At 43.4% G+C, this 17,480-nt stretch overlaps 1 protein-coding gene across 2 annotated transcripts in view; it reads left to right on the top strand.

The window, feature by feature from the left end:
• The window catches only part of Shc3 (SHC adaptor protein 3), a 173,248-nt gene that overhangs the window by 125,311 nt on the left and 30,457 nt on the right, over positions 1-17,480 (top strand). Inside the window, exons 7-11 of one of the 2 annotated variants that reach the window (XM_078030657.1) lie at positions 194-320; positions 8,563-8,713; positions 9,782-9,881; positions 12,246-12,404; positions 16,139-16,434. In XM_078030657.1, coding sequence (XP_077886783.1) covers positions 194-320; positions 8,563-8,713; positions 9,782-9,881; positions 12,246-12,404; positions 16,139-16,434 — 833 coding nt within the window. The remainder of the gene's footprint in view (positions 1-193; positions 321-8,562; positions 8,714-9,781; positions 9,882-12,245; positions 12,405-16,138; positions 16,435-17,480) is intronic. The other variant, XM_078030658.1, reaches the window with a different exon arrangement.

The raw sequence follows: 17,480 nt of genomic DNA, 5'->3' as shown, positions 1-17,480 counted from the left end.
TTCTTAAAAAAAAAACATGAATGCCTTCCCCCAGAGCAGTGGGATCTCCCCAGGGATGATGATGGAGGCATTTCTGCATGATGAAGCAAGAAGACACCCCCTCTCCTCTCTGACCCCAAGAAGGAGCTCTTGGTGGAGCAGCTGGGGAGCTCCCGCGTCGGTCTCTAATTGTCTGTGTCTCCTTCTCTCTCAGCTTGTCACATTCTGGAATGCTGTGACGGCCTGGCCCAAGACGTCATCGGCTCCATTGGCCAAGCCTTTGAGCTGCGGTTTAAGCAGTACCTGCAGTGTCCTTCCAAGATCCCTGCCCTCCAGGACCGGTGAGTAGTGCTGCCACGCCACTTGCTGAAGCCCCTCTCTCTGTCCCCAAGCCACACTCTGGTCACACCCAGTTCATCCCAGGGCTTCCTGGGCTCAGAGACACCTGCTCATGCTGGGCTCGGGCACGGGAAGTCACAGATGGAAGGCGACATATGGGTGATGCTTCGAATGTGTAGAAAATATTTTCTTGAAACTATAGTGATAGTAACCAAGGTTACCAAAAAGCAACTTCATTGTGATATTTTGTTCTGTTTCTTGTGCGACCATGTGATTTTTCCATATGTCACCTCCTTAGGTCTGTGCAATCACAGATCCTAAACGTCCCGTGGTCCTCGTTATTACAATTAGCCAGCATCCTGCTGCAAGGAGCACCTGCTGGCTGCCAGCTTCCCTTCTGCTTTATTGTCCTTTGTGACCTTTATTGTCCTTTGGAGGCCTTTGTCTGCTGTGTGGCCTTGGGCAAGTTCCTTGAACTCTCTGAGTGTAGGAGCTTCATCTGTAAAATAGAGAGATTGGCTTCAGTGTTCCGTGAAACAGTGCCTGTCAACAGCACTTAGAGAGACTGAGCTCACTGTAAATGGTGGTCAGCATCTGCTCTTGGGCTTCTTTGGGACAGAAGAATCTTCCGTGCAGCATAATGCACTAAAAGCCATAATACAAGGCGAATGGGTCATTCAGTATTCTGCCCTTCACCCCGTCCTGGGTCGACATGCATAAAGAAAATTTATAATGGCGCATTCACAGCTTCTCCAATAGGTGCACAACTTCACTCTGGGCTGTAGCCATAGGTCAGTGTCTGTCTTCAGTCCACTATTAGGAAGGCCCACTTAATCTCCCTTCTCCTCTTGACCTCTCTGGAAAGAGACTTTTAATCTCTTTCCTTATTCCCTGGAAAATTCCCTTGAAGACCTTCACTGGGGAGCCACTGTGAAAAGCCCACCTTCCACCTTGTCGAGGTTGATAGAAGGCTCAGCCTGCTGCACCGGGACAGGTCTCTAAGGGGAGGTAAGGGGAGGAAGTCCGTGGCCTGGGTACCCTGGTCGGAGAACAAGTCAACAGACTTTTTTTTTTTTTTTTTTTTTTTTTTTTACGTGGTGGACATAGTGGTTAAAGAATCCATCAGTATGTGTGTGTGACCAGGATAAATCTTGAAGAAATTGGAAATGAGTGTGAGTGTTTACTTTTCACCACGTTTTGAAAATACATAAGCAACTGTGCACAGAGTTTATGGACAGGTACACGTGTGTAAGGAGTATCCAAAACATATCAGAACACTACACATCTGCGGCATCTGCAGATGGGTGGGGCTGACGGGTTGGTTTGAAATGTACTTGTCAAACGTATTTTTTACACATATTTTTGCCCTAACATTTAATAATAAAATGTTTCAGTATTACACAAAGCCTTTTAGAGGGAATACCCATCTATCCAGCATTGGGTTTCTACCACTAACACATTGTTAACATATCCACCCTCCGAGTGGGATCCACTCCCTCCCTCCCTCCCTCCCTTCCTTTCCTCCCCCTCCTTTCCTTTCTATTTTCTTTTCTTCATTTATGTATTTATTTTATTTCTTGAGTTCCTAGGGGAACTTTTAGTCCCCTCCCCCCAAAAAGAAAGGTAGCATAAAACATAGCTGAATGGTCTAACATTTGATTAATCTCAGGGGTGGATGCCTAGGTATCTTTAAGACCGATTATTAAGGCTTTCTGTATTTTTAAAAATGTTCTGTATTTGTACAAACCTGGGTAGAGAGAAGTTAATCTAACTGTTCTGCTTCTCTGGCATCAGGTTGAAGGTATGAAGTCCTATTTAAGTCTCAAGGCCTTTGGGAGGAAAGAAAAAGTAGACAGAATCTTAACCTTTGAAAAAAACTTCAGATGTAAATACTGATGAAATTTCCAGAACAGAACATCGCAGGGGCCTTTGCTATAGCTTGGTGCTGCGGGTGCGGGTGCTTGTCCTGCTGAGCATCTCGCCTTCAAGGGCGGTGCTCAGTGCGTTCACTGCGCAGGCTCCAGGAGGGCGGAACAAGTAGAGCCCCTGGGACCAGCTCCACCTGCTGCTGGATCAGCCTGCTTCCTCCACCTGCCCTGTCCTCCCGACCCGCTCCAGCCTCTGGAGACCTACACTGTGGAGAATACTGCAGGCATTCTTCCTATGGGGCCAGGGTCCCGGAGGTTAGCATTGCAGGCGCTTCTGTGTGGGGGAGTTCTCTTTGGTTGTTCCTCCTCCTCCTCCTCCTCCTCCTCCTCTTCCTCCTCCTCCTCCCCCTCCCCCTCCCCCCCTTCTCACTTCTTTCCACATAGGGAAGTATTTGCTAGAAGCGGGAGGGTTTGGTACACTGTTTCCCACATTGCGAGGGTGGGGATGGGCGGGTGAGGGTCTCCCGAGCTGCGCAGGAGTCCTAGCATCCCCAGTTCTTGGAGCCAGGATTCCCCTCCCCTTCTCTCCCTTCTGGTGAGGGGAATGACTTATTGCTGGGTCATTTTTGCTCATTGTGTTCCTTTATGGTGACCTGGATTCGTTGCCCTTCTTTAACTGAAAATAAAAACAAGGACATTTAAATGAACGGTGGCTCAGGTTGTGGACTGATTTTCCTGAGCGCACCTCAGCCCCACGCCAGAGAAGACAGCCAATGCAGTGCAGCGGATGCTCCGCAGGTCACGGTTGTTCTTTAGAAATAGATGTCTCCTGGCTTCAGAGGTTTCCGTTCCTCCTCACTGGGCCCCATCACAGGGGGCTCAAAGCTCTCGCCCAGAGGCATAGAGAGAGGCAGGGAGCAAGAGAAAGGAGGGACAGGGGACCAGGTACAGCCTTCAGGTGCCATTGGAGGACCCAGCCCCTTCACGTCAGCCCCACCCGCTAAGTTCTCACCGCGTGTCAGGGGACCATGAAGCCACGAATCCATCCACGATCAATCCATTAATGAGATTTGAGCTACCCTAGTGCAAGTTAAGTGGTCTCCACGGGGATTTCCATTTTCATTTGACTGATGACGAATGATGTCAAACCTCTGTTCATGTATGTATTGGTCATATGTATGTCTTCTTTGGAGAAAGTTCTGCTCAAATCTTCAGTCCATCTTTAAGGTCAGGATACTTATCTTTTTATTGTTGAATTGTGGGAGTTCTTTATATATTCTGGATATAGGCTTTTTTTTTAAAAAAAGATATATGATTACCAAATATTTTCTGTAGTTTTGTGGGTTGTGTTTCTTTCAAGATGTCTTGTAATTTGCAGCATATAAATAGTGTACTTGTTTTAGTAATTTCCCCTTAAATAATTTATTCCTTTTGATGCTATAATAAATGGAATTCTTCATTAATTTTATTTTTGTTTATTTCCCATTTTTAATGTATAACATACACTTGATTTTTGTACATTTATCTTGTATCTATCAACCTTGCTCAACTCATTTATTACTGCTAATAACTTTTTTATGGATACCTTGGGATTTTCTATTGAGAAGATAAAGTCATCTGCAAAGAGAGGTAGCTAGCTTGCTTCCTTCCTTCCTTCCTTCCTTCCTTCCTTCCTTCCTTCCTTCCTTCCTTCCTCTTATTTCTTTTTCTTATCTTTCTTCTCTGGCTAGAATCTTCAAGACAATGAGTAGAGCAGGCAAGAGGGGACATTCTTGTAATGCTCCTGCTCCAAGGGAAAGTAGCTAGTCTTTCATCATTAGTTGTGATGTGAGCTGTGGTCTTTTCATAGATGTGCTTAATGGAAATGACTTCAATTCCAAGTGTTTTATTATTATTTTAGTGTTTTATTATGCAAATGTGTTGGGTATTTTCTTTTTTTCTGTGATATTAAGATAACTATCTGGTATTTATTTTTTATTCTATTGATATGGTATATTACAGCCGCTGACTTTTTTTTTTAATGTTGATTCAAACTTGCATTCTTGAGATAAATCCCATTTTGTCATGGTGTACAATTCTTTTTACATGTTGTTGAATTTGGCTTGTTAGGGATAATTTAGTGTTTTTCATCCATATTCATAAGGGATATTGATATAGATTTTTTTTCCTTGTGATGTCTTTGTCTAGTTTTGGAATCAGGGTACTGTTGACCTCATAGATTGAGTTTGGAGATGTTGCCTCCTTGCCTATTTTTAACAAGAGTTTTTGAAGAACTGCTGTTAATTTCACTTTAAATGTTTATTGGAATTCATTAGGAAGCAATATGTTCCCAGGCTTTTCTTGGAGGGTAAACTTTTTGATACGAATTCAATCTTGTTATTTATTACTTATTCAGAGTTTCCATTTCTTCTTGAGTCAGTTTTAATAGTTTGCAATTTTCTATCTGCAAAATTGTTGGCATCAATTATTCATCATTTCTCATATAATCCTTTTTATTTCTGTATGGTTGATAGTATTATCTTCTCTTTCATTTCTGATTTTTACAATTTGATTTTATAATTTTTAGAATGCATAATTTTTCCTTGGTCGGTCTAGCTAGATCTTTGACAGTTTTGCTGATCTTTCCAACTCTTGGTTTCATTAATTTTCTTGGTTGTTTTTCTGTTGTTCATTTCCTTTATTTCTATTTTAATGGTATTTTCTTCCTCTTGATTGCTTTGGGGTTAGTTTGCTCTTTCTTTTCTGGTTCTTGAGGTAGAAGGTCAGTTATTAATTTCAGATCTTTATCTTTAGGTTTTTTATTGTGTAGGTATTTCCCTATGAGCAGTTATTTTATTTTCTTCTATAACTTTTGGAGAGTTGTTTTTATTTTCATGCATTTCAAAAAAAATTCTAATTTTTCTTGTGATCTCTTTTTTGATCTATATTTATTTAGAAATAAGTTAATTTCTACATTTTGTGAATCCTGCAATATTCCTATTATTTTCATTTTGATTTCAACATTCTTTGAAAACATACTTTTTAGGATTTTAGTCCTTTAAATTTTTTGAGGGTCATTTAATATCTTAACATGTATATGGTTTCTCCTGGAGAACATTTCATATGTACTTGAGGGAAAACTTTTCTCTATTGTTAGGCAGAGTATTTTTGTAAATGTCTCTTTGCTCCAATTGGTTTATTATATTGGTCAAAGTTCTATTTCTTAATATTCTTTCCATTTGTTCCATCTATTATTGAAAGTGGCATATTACTGTCTTCAAGTATTATTGTAGAATTGTCTATTTCTCCCTTTGGTTTTTTCCTAAAATGTTTTTGTCTGTCATAGAAAATATATAGTCAAATCATATTTTAATCAATTCTGCCAATTTCTGACTTTTTGTTGGAATGTTTAATGCATTTATATTGAATGCAATTACTGAAGATTTAGGATTTTCCTCTGCCATTGACCTCTCTTTTTTCAAATGTCTTCATTTTCTTCATTATTATGTCTTCAAAGGTTTTTTCCTCTGCCCTCCTCAGTCTCGCTCTCCTCTGGGGATTTCATCATGTGTACATTGATATCCTTAATGGAGTCCTATAGGTGTCTGAGGATCTGTTCATTTTCCTTAATCATTATTTTCTTTCTGTGCTGTAGACTCATTAATCTCAGTTGACCTATATTTGAGTCCTGTCCTTCGTTCTTCTGCCTGCTCAAACCTGCTGTTAATACCCTTGAATGATTTTTTTTTAAAAAAATTCAGTTATTAGGATTTTCAACTGTGGAATGTGTTTTATTTTTATTCTTTTTGTCTTTATATCAATATTCCTTATCTCACAAGGCATCATTCTCCTGTTTAGTTTTTATACTTGGCTCTTTAATTCTTTCACCACATTTAAGGTAGTTGATTTATGGTCTGTTCACTTAGTCCAAAGTCTGAGTTTCCTTGGGACCATTTCCCTGTATTTATTTTTTCCTAGACACAAGCGATTGTGTCATGTTTCTTCATATGCCAGATAATTTTTATTAAAAATGGAAATTTACATGATATAATGTGGAAAATGAAAATCATATTTCTCCCCTTTTCAGAGTGGTCGTTGTTGTGTGTGATAGTTTGTTCCGGTGACTTTTCTCTCCCCGATATGTGAAGTCTCTATTCTTTGTCATGTGTGTCCACCCATGGTTGTGCTTGGCTAGCTATGTTGCTTTGCTAATGCTTGGAGACGTGTTTCCTTAAATGTCTGGAACCGCTCAGTCTCCCAGTCTCTACTGATGGGGCTGTGCGTGTGTGTGCGTGTGTATGTGTGTGTGTGTATGTGTGTGCGTGTGTGTATGTCTGTGTGTGTGTGCGTGTGTGTGTGTGTATGCGTGTGTGTGCGTGTGTGTATGCGTGTGTGTGTGCGTGTGTGTGTATGTGTGTGTGTGTGCGTGTGTGTGTGTATGTGTATGTGTATGTGTGTGTGTGCGTGTGTGTGCGTGTGTGTGTGTGTGCGTGTGTGTATGTGTATGTGTGTGTGTGTGTATGTGTGTGCGTGTGTGTGTGTGTGCGTGTGTGTATGTGTATGTGTGTGTGTATGTGTGTGTGTGCGTGTGTGTGCGTGTGTGTGTGTGTATGTGTGTGTGTGTGCGTGTGTGTATGTGTGTGTGTGTGCGTGTGTATGTGTGTGTGTGTGCATGTGTGTGTGTGTGCGTGTGTGTGTGTGTATGTGTGTGTGCGTGTGTGTGTGTGTGTGTGTGTGTGTGTACTGGGACATTCCTTCAGCCTTCAGCCAGGCAGTTGACAACTTCACCTTAACCTTCACTTTCTGCTCACACAGACAGTCAAGGTCAGCCAGGGGTGGGAGCTTAGGGCTTCTTACCTTGGTCGTGCACAGGCACACAACCCCAGGCATACACAAGCATGTGGCTCTCTAAATTCCCAGAAATATGTTGGAGCTTGTTAAAATCCCTACAAAAACTCTCTTGCCCGCTTTTCCTTTCAAGGTTTTTGATGAATCTACTGTTCAACCCAAATGTCACCCACTGCCTCAGTAAGCCACAGTGTTAAACTGTCACCTCTAATTGTTTTTGACAAGTGCCCTGGGGAGGAGATCCTTTGTCTCTTTGGGTGAGCTCCAAATTAGGTCAAATAAAGACAGCTTTAGCAAATGCAAAGAAATGACCACGTTTTAGAAGATGAAAATGCTAATTACTCTGATTTGATCATTGCATATTATATAAATGTATTGAATTGCCACACTGAGCCCCATAAGTATACATGATTATTATGAATTAATTAAAAATAAATGTAGAAAAGGACAGCTTTGGGAGTTGGGTCTTTCAAGGATCAATCAGGTCAAATAATGTCAGTTTCTGGGAATGGGGCTTTGAAGGAGTCTCGCTACTGTTTTGCCCTTCCATGACTGCCCGGGTGTTGGTTTTCACTGTGATTAGGGACATAGAGATGGAAATAGGGCAATTTAAAAACTCCACAAAGATACTGTTTTTACAAGTTTTAACAAATAAATACTCCCTGGGATGCTGCAAGTTTCTTGAGCTGCTGGTTAATTTCCAGAGTTTGGGAAAAGTAATTTCTGATCAAAGTTTATCTCTGGACAGTTTTATTGTTGCTTCTACGGAAGAGATAATTTTTAAAGGTCTTTAATCTGCCATTTTCTCTGAGGTCTCTTAATCTTCATTTTTTTTAAGCTGATTTCAATTCTATATAAATTTCATGACATATTGAAATGTGTGCTTGTACCTTGAAAACCTGGTTATCTTTACTTATAAATGATTTCTTTCTCAATTAAAATGAACAAAAAGGATTGTGTCAAATATGATTGGAATTTTCCAATGGGTATAGGTCTGAATAAAGCAGACATTTTGATCAAATTATCATCTGATTTTTTTTTATGTATACCCAAGATATAGATGGCTAAGAAGGCAGTGACTGAATTCTCTGTTCTCGGCAGTAGATTCTTTATAAGTTCATTTTACATTACTATAACAAAATGCCTGAAGTTCGGTATCTCGGTAAAGAAAAGAGGTTTATTCATCACAGTTTTGGGGTAGAAGGGCATAGTACTATCATATTCTCGGTGGATGTATCACATCATGGTGGGAGCACAAGAGAGGAAGGAGGAGATCACTTCTTGAAACAGGAAAACAGAGAGAAGGACCTAGATCCTACAATCCCTTCTGAGGGCACACCCTCAGTTGTCTATGACCCGCTCACTAGGCTACGCCTCTTAAAGTCCTACCACCTCCTCTGCTGACCGAGGACCAAGCCTCTAACACATCAACCTTTTTGAGGGAGGGTCACGCTTAAAGCATCTCCAAACCAAGCAGGTGCTTAGGTCAGACCTGTTGGGTTTGCCTGTGAGCTCCACTTTGGTGAAAGTCTTGGAAATCTTTGAACAGGATGCAGAGTCTAGATGAACCCTGGACAGAAGAGGAGGGGGAGGGCCCCGACCACCCGTACTACAACAGCGTTCCCAGCAAGATGCCCCCCCCAGGAGGTTTCCTCGATGCTCGACTGAAAGGCAGACCCCGCGGCCCCGACGCGGCCCAGGTAAGTCTCACGTTTTCTCCTGGGTTGGAGGCCCACGGAACTCGATTGCCTGTTATTCTCATCAGTTTGTTTTTCAGGCGATATGCCAATTAACCTTTGACACAGTCACTCCCACTTTCTTTTGCCGGGTTCCACCAGGTGTGCAAATGGGAGAGACTTTTTGTTTAACATCGCGCTGCGTTAGCCAGGTGCCTTAGAATCACATTGTGGTTCCTGAGCTTTGAATCTGGGGAGTCCTCTCTGTCAGAGGACAAATCCCTTCACGCTGTGGTCCATCTTCATGAGGGGAAGGTAGAATCTGGAACCTTTAAAAGGTGTGTGATATCGGGGTTCTCTGACAAGAGAGTGGACAGAGAACCTTAAAGGAGGGGAATCTTCTGCATTTTTCTCTTTCCCTCATTCCCCCTCCAACTCAAAATTTTCCTTCAAATCTAAATTGCTTTCTAGAATTATATCTCTATCTTTTTGTAGGAATTTTTTTCTTTTTCTTTTTTCCCCTCCAGAATTGATCTAGAACCTAGAGCCTCATGCATACCAAGCCCATGTTCTACCCCTGAGCCCCAGCCATGGACATTTTGTTTTTTTAACCATGACCTACTTATGTGAATGATAATGACCTTAAAGTGGCAAAATAACACCCATATCAGAGGTCTAACACCCAGAGGGAAGCTTCTGGTTTTCAGGAAGTGAAATGACATAAATGACTCTGAATGCTAGGCATTGGGTGGGAAGTGGAATATGGCACACGGATGCTCTCTTTAATTAAGATCCATCTTAGAATCTGTGCAGTGACGCAGCCCCACGGGCCAGAGCTGACTTTACAGTCACCTTTGGGGAGGGACCGTGAGGTCACGGAAACAAGGAGGCTGGGTGTGTGATTTGACAGGGTGCAGCCTTTTGCTCACACCCACACGAATTTATTTACCAAACTTTAACACAGACTCGGAGGCATCAAAGGAAAGTTGGCCAGGACCCCCTCAAGGTCCCACCCGCTGCACCATGGCTTTCCAAGGTGGGGGAGGGGTCGAGGGTCAAGCTTTCTTTCTCTACATTTACCTGTGTCTGTAGTTTGCAGGAAAAGAGCAAACTTACTACCAGGGAAGACACTTGGGAGACACATTTGGCGAAGACTGGCAGCAGACACCTTCCAGGCAAGGTGAGAGGCAAGGTGAGGCCGGGAGAAACAGAACGTGCTTGGGATGAGTGGTGTGCTCACCAGTGGGTGTGGGCCCCCGTGGGGCAGCACAGACCAGACGCAGCTCCTACCTGCTTTTAGAAGACATGTCCAGGTCTTCGCCAATCTAACAACACACTTACGTCACATACTAAAAATGACTTAAATGTGGCTATGTAACTATGTCTAATGTAGATGCAACTATCTATAATCCAGACATCCTCTAAGAATAATTTGGACGTATCCAGATAGAATTATAATAATCTACATACAACTTGCTTAGAACTTGCTAGCTGCTCACAGTTACTAATATAAATACTTCCATCCCAACATCTGTCTTCCATTCATCTATTCATCCCTCCATCAATCTGTCCCTTTATCCTTGAAGTCTTTTAATTCTAAACCCTTTCCCTTCTCAGAAATTTTCTTATCTCTTCCAATGGTTCTGTGGTCCTGCCACAAAGTCTAAGTGAGGTGGATCCAACTCACCCCACTATGAATGTAAATTTAACCACTGATTGATTTAATGTTAAGATTTACCCCGGGGTTATAACCCTTTGTGCCAAGAACCAAGTGACAATTTTTCAGATTTCCCTCATACCAAAGAATTCCGTGTCTTCTCTACCCCAGTGAAAGGGAGAGCCGTGGGGTTGGCCCCCTGGACAAAGCGTAAGGCCAAGCTGAAGCCACCATGTGGCTCTGCCTTGAAGTAAGTAGGAAACAATCAAAGATATGATTTTACCAAGGTGCTTTTTCACCATGAGCCATTCACCTCTGTTCTATTTATGTTTAAAATGTGTTATGTAACATATGCATGGAGAGAGATCATGGTCAGAGGCTAAAATAGATGTGTTCTTTCTTCTAGATATTTACTTCATTATGAAATAAATCAGGTTTATTGTAAAATAAGTCTTTTTTTTTTTTGTATATTTAAGTCATTCCAGCAGGTTCAAGATCAGAGAACGTAGCCGACCCACCAGGGAAAAATGAATCTGAAACAAGTTCCCCATCTGGAACTTGAGACTCCTAAGTCTCAAGCTCTTATTGAAAAATAAGTATGTTTTCCCATAAAACAGATATGTTCCCATAAGACAGACTGTTCCTTTTCTAGTAGCTCTTCCTCCTAAGTGAGTGTGGACTCAGGGACCACCATGGTGGGTGTCCGTCTGTCCCCGTTCGGCATCTGCTGTCATCTGCAGTGGGAAAGGAGTGTCAGCAAGGTCGTTCACGGGGCTTTTGATCTCCTTTTTGAAATGAGCTTGTGGAGATTTGTTCACAATATACTCAAAGGTGTACACTGAAATAGCACTTCTTCACCTGGGGCAGGTGATCCAGAAATAGCCTCTTAAACACAGAAATAGTGTGTGGGATTCGGAGAGTAGAATCGCAGCTCGTGGTTTTGCAGGTGAAGCCTCCAGGGAAGCGATATCAGCATGCCCACTCCCCCTCACCCGTGCTGGCTGGGAGATGGCTGGGTGCTGGCCAACACCTGGCCATAGGCTCTTGGCAAGGTTTTTCAAAAGTCCTGAACTGACTCTTGCCAGTTACACGGAACCATCTTCAACATATCACTGGCCCCAGGGTATGAGAGATGCCCTCTTTCCGGAAAGGAGAGCACTGCAGGGCATTGTCTTGGATAGGGTTGTTTAGCTGCGTTGGAGGCAGGGCGACACAGGAAGAGCAATCCAGACAGGCCATCGTGGGCAACATCTCTTACGCCACCTCTGGGTGATGGAAGAGCTGGACTCTGGGCCCCCTCAGCCTCAGCACCCCTTTGACCAGCTGAGAGGTCCAATTGAGGAGCATCACTGCCTTGTAAGAGGGGCCTCCCCCATCATGCACCCACCCTGGGCTCCCTTATAGATCCAGGTCAGCAGTGGTGGCTCTGTGTTGTAAGGAAACCGTCTCCGTTCTTAGGAGGCACTTCATAATTTATAAAGCATTCGCGGACACTTAAATAAAGAGTGGTTAAACCAAGCTTGATGATTCTCCTGCTCAGTTATTTCATCCCAGAGTGTTGTAAAGGAGAGAAGGAAGCAGGGCATCTTCTGGCTGTGGGGCTTGCAGGACCCTGGGGACAGTGTGGCCCAGATCTTTGGTGAGACCCCTAACCAATATGGTACCCACCCAAGGTTAGCTGGAAGATCCCATTTTGAAGGACAGAGAAGCATCCTAGCCAGGATACAGCTAGGATGACAGACTTAGAAGAGGAGAACGTAGCCGATGGGGATCTTCAGGAAGAATTTCCTTGTTGGTAGGCTTAAGGAACCCTTCTGTGGAATGGCGGGTGGCTTCACTATAGAGGCATGAATAGGGTCGCCATGCTAAGAGAAATAGGGACGTGTGTTCTTGTTGCAGGATCCCTGGACATCTACACTACGCCAGAAGGGAAATCACCTGCGGCCCCCATGGGAGAAGTACCCACCTATGTCAACACCCAGCACATCCCAGCGCAGGCCTGGCCAGCCGTGGCCAGCAGTGCAGACAGCAGCCCACGGAAAGACCTCTTTGACATGAGTAGGTTTCCGTTTGTCTCTTCCTTTCTTCTCTTTTGAAGTTACCCTTTACACTGACTTTTATTTGCTCTCTTTGCAATGACTGGATTTCCTGCTAGCAGGGTTTTGATTAATGGTGGTGATCAGCTGCACTTTTCTGGGCTACGATGGGGCTCATTTATGGCTTAGGAACTTATATAACCCTCTCTACAGTCAAGAGGCAAAGCCAGTTTCCCTCTCTTTCTGGAAAAGGCTTTCTTCTTGAAGACCTAAAAGTGCATTGAGATACACAATACGCACAAATAAAAGTGCTCATTGATCTACACACTTAAATATTCATTGCCTATTAAATGCCAACTGTTGTATTAGTTGTCAAAGAAGCAAAGATGAAATGGGCCGTACCCACAGAGTCAGTCTACCAGGCAGGACCGACGGATAAACAAGAAATCACAGAGCACCTCTCTCTGACATGTATTTTCTTTCTCTCCCTCCCTTTCTCTCTCTCCCTCTCTTTCTCATCATTTCTCTCAGTTTTTATCTCCTCTCTCTTTTCTCCTGCCTGCTTCCAAAAATTTATTGAGTTCTTCCCAGATGTCAAATACTTCTCTATTTAGTGGGAGATACACAGAGAGCCAGATAGATGGTCTCCCCTCAATGGGTTTTAAACAAATAGCTGAGTATCACCAGATGGTAAGAAGTGCTCCCAAGTTCTGAACCGCAAAATAAGACGGGGGATGAGCGGTGATCAGAGGTGGCCATGTGGTGGCATGTGAGCCGTGGGATTTCCGTTTGTCATATAGATCTGGGAGGTAGACAATATTATTACTAACATCATCCCTATGCTATAGAGGAGGAGATGGAGAGTCCTAGAGGTTAAGCACCTCACCATGTGTGAAAGGCTCTGCTGGTCTAGTTCTTGCTACTCCAGGTTCTGATGTGGGTGAGGCTGGGGTCACATGCCTTGAGAATCAGGTCACTTCCTATTCCTCAGCCAATCTGGCTGCCTAGACCCATTGGACTCCCATTTTGACTCTCATTTTGTCAAAAATCACCTCGGCTAGAAGAACACTTGAATCTTAATGCTGAGAGGAACCTCAGATCCCTTCATCCAATGTGTTCACTTTTTAAAAAGTGAGAAAACAGCCCAAATAGTGTAGAACCAGATTCCTAAACTGGAGAGCAGAGTGGTGACCGTCCCACCTCTCCTTCAGTTGTTGTAGTATATCCCAGTGGTAGTTTTGCCATCGTATTTTTGGGCAGGCCATTTTTACTGTTTAACGTAGTCCATTTCCCAGTGACTCCTGGCCCCAGAGCCTGGGGAGAGCTGGGTTAGTTGGGCTTTGAGGAAAATGGGAACCAGAGCTATTCTTTTTCCACCAATTAATTTCTAATTTCCCATCAATTAATTTCTGTATCAGCTCCAGAAACCAGAGAAGGAGAAACAGATGGTAGAAAGGGTCTTAGAGAGGCTCACGTCTATTAAAAAGTAATTAAAAATACAAGCCAGCACTGTGTTGTTTATCTTGAAGCACTAGTGCTAAATAATACTCGTGGTGGTGATGATGGTAATGATGGTGATGTGAGTGATGATGGTGATAGTCATGATGATGATGGTGGAAATGGTCGTGATGGTGATGGTGGTGGTGATGAAGATTATGAAAACAGCAGTAATGGTAATGATGGTGATAGTGATGGTGGCATTGATGGTGATGGTGGTGGAAATGGTGATGATGGTGATAATGAAGATGATAATAATGGTGATGGTGATGGTGATGATGGTGGTAATGAAGATGATAATAATGGTGATGGTGATGGTGATGGTAGTGATTAAGATGATGATGGAAATGGTAGTGATGGTGATGATGGTGTTGGTGATGAAGATTATGATGTCAATGGTGTTGATGTTGATGGTGGTGATGATGGTGGTGATGAAGAAGATGATGGTGGTGGTAGTGAAGATTATGGAAACAGTAGTGATGGTAATGATGGTGATGATGTGGTGGCAATGATGGTGATGGTGGTGGTAATGGTGATGATGGTGATTATGAAGATGGTAATGATGGTGATGGTGATGATGATGGTGGTGATGAAGATTATGGAAATGGTAGTGATGGTAATGATGGCGATAGTGATGGTGGCAATGATGGTGATGGTGATAATGAAGATGATAATAATGGTGATGGTGATGGTGATGATGGTGGTAGTGATTAAGATGATGATGGAAATGGTAGTGATGGTGATGATGGTGTTGGTGATGAAGATTATGATGTCAATGATGTTGATGGTGATGGTGGTGATGATGGTGGTGATGAAGAAGATGATGGTGGTGGTGGTGAAGATTATGGAAACAGTAGTGATGGTAATAATGGCGATAGTGATGGTGGCAATGATGATGATGGTAATGGTGATGATGGTGATTATGAAGAAATAATGATGGTGATGACGGCAACGGTGGTGATGGAGGTGGTGATGATGGTGGTAATGGCAGTGGTGAAGATAATTGTGAAGATGGTGATGATGGCGATGGAGATCATGTTGGTGCTTATGATGACTGTGCTGACCAATGTGAATGTGGGGACAAACGGGATGCTGCTGCTGATGGTGAAGATAGAAAAGGTGGAGGTGATGCAGAAATAGTATAACACAAATTTCCAATTACTCCAGGTGATCAGATAAGATGACAAAAGAGGAAACCCACAGACCTAATCTTAGCCTATCATTTTAACCTCTTTTCCTCCCTAAACCTGTGACACTTCGCAGCTATCGAAAAGATCTAATTTTGGTTTCATGTATTCATCTCTTTTCTTTCTGTCCCCCTCTAATATTTGCCAAATTTAGCTTATTTGATGGCACCCATTGAATACTTAAAGATGGACTATGTCCTGGGAACAACATGGGGCTCTGGAGACGTAGCTGTGCCCAGGAGAGAACCATTCCTCTTCTTGTGGTGCTAGCCCCTCGCTGGGTGGGCAGTGGGATCCTAACTCATCCTCATCACACCTGTTTCACAGCCTGTGCTCATTTTCCAGAGTGCTTTGGTACCTACCACCTTACTGGAAAACTGAGTGTTGAAACTGAATTAGACTTTTCTGCCGACTTTCTTCGCCACTGGTTTTTGTTGCTGCTGGAACAGCAGTTTCCCCATCCACAGCCACCTTGTAGACAGAAGTGTGTTTCCAGGGGGATAAAGCCAAGCGTGGTGTCAGGAATTCAAGCAAGCCCTTTGTGGTGGGAAATAAATGAAGGTCAAGGGGAGTTAGAGTTCCTATCCTAGAAGTCACACAAGGGGTACCCAAAGATTCTGAAGTCAACTGTTGGTAAATTGGGCTTAGGTTCTACATGAAATCAAAGCTGCATAACTTGCCTTCACCGTTGGTCTTAGCAAGTTTTTATTTGGAATTTATTAAGAAATATGGCTGATATTCCAGGGAAATTGGAGGGAACGAGCCATGTATGGCCTCTTGCAGTGTCCAGTGACGAAGTCCTACTCTCTAGCTGACAGAGGGTGAACTTGAATCCCTGGCACAAGGTAGAACTTCCAGCTGTCAGGGAAAACAGACTCCCCAGAGGGAGTCATGCCAACATTGGGGCTGTGCTTGTAATTACTGGTTAGGATAAGTCTTGAACTTCTTTCCAAGTTTCCCTACCCTGGGTGTGGGGGGTTATGTTTGCATTTTCATCCCTTACGTGGTATTTTGATCATTTGCTCTTGTGGTGATGGACTGACTCGTTGCTGGCAAATGTCCCTTGACGCAGAGCCTTTTGAAGATGCGCTCAGGAACCAGTCCTTGGGACCCGTGTTGAACAAGGCAGCCTCCGTGGAGTGCATCAGCCCTGTCTCACCCAGAGCCCCCGATGCCAAGATGCTGGAGGAACTGAACGCCGAGCCTTGGTACCAAGGAGAGATGAGTAGGAAGGAGGCGGAGGGGCTGCTGGAGAAAGACGGAGACTTCCTGGTCAGAAAGAGCACCACCAACCCAGGCTCCTTCGTCCTCACGGGCATGCACCACGGCCAGGCCAAGCATCTGTTGCTCGTGGACCCTGAAGGCACGGTAAGGCACGGGACAGGGCCTTCTCATGAGCTTGCACCTGTCTTTAACCAACTCTGCTCTCTGGGACACCACACGGGGCGACCCCTGCATTCTGTCCCCTATCCACATGTGCAAGTGCCAGGGACAGAGGCAGAGAGCAGGTGTCGATGGTCAGGGCCCCAGGCAAGTCCTAAAACCTGGGAAAACTTTCATGGCCTGCGACGAAAGCTTTGAATTTCCTATACTTTCGGGTAAATAAATGCAGGAACTTTGGCTTACTATGCAGAGACTTTAAAAATGTTGGGTTCCTGACTCAGATCATCTTCCAAAGTACCTTCAGTTGGAATTAAAGTCTAAAAGTGAAAGGTGGAACTAAATCTGTAAAAAGGACATTTTTCTTCTTAATAGACATTCATAACAGACAAGGAGGCACAGGCTTCTGGTATTTTAATATTTATCTCAAAAATTCCTGAAAGTTGAGTCACTGAGATTTTATCTGTAGGCTGCAAAAGTGCTGAACGGTCAGCAAGATCCCCACCAATTAGTCTCTAGTTTTTTTCCTCTGCGAGAGGTGATGCCCAGTGAGGCTGAGTTTGACCGTTTCTGGCTGTGCAGTTGTGTCTGGATAATTGTGTGGGTTTGGCTGAATTGACCATCTTCCAATCAATAAGTAGCTTGGACTTCACCCTGGGTATGCTCCAAATAATCGCACTAAATGCAACTGAATTAACTGCTGAGTAAATTCCAGAATTGTTGTTTAAAACTTCTTATGCAGTGAAAACAAAAAGCAAGGTAGAATTATTTAAGTGACCGACAGGTAGGAGCGAAGCTTCAGTCTTCATCTGGACGTGAACACATCCTCTGTGTGTAGGCGGGTGCAGGTGGACTGGGGGTCACTCAAGGGGCCCTGTACCTCAGCTCTCAGCATTCTTGAAACATCTGTTTGCATAATTCCTCTTTCTCTTCCACCAAGACAACCACCTCCCAGGCATGGAACATAATAAATGTCACCATTTCCTTCCAGGTCTGTTTTCTGTAGTAATTTTTTATATAGATGTCATCTATAA

This window comes from Ictidomys tridecemlineatus, chromosome 13 (genome assembly GCF_052094955.1).
Source record: "Ictidomys tridecemlineatus isolate mIctTri1 chromosome 13, mIctTri1.hap1, whole genome shotgun sequence".
NCBI lineage: Eukaryota > Metazoa > Chordata > Mammalia > Rodentia > Sciuridae > Ictidomys > Ictidomys tridecemlineatus.
The sequence above is the reverse complement of the archived record's forward strand: the minus strand, read 5'-3'. Positions and strand labels throughout refer to the sequence as shown.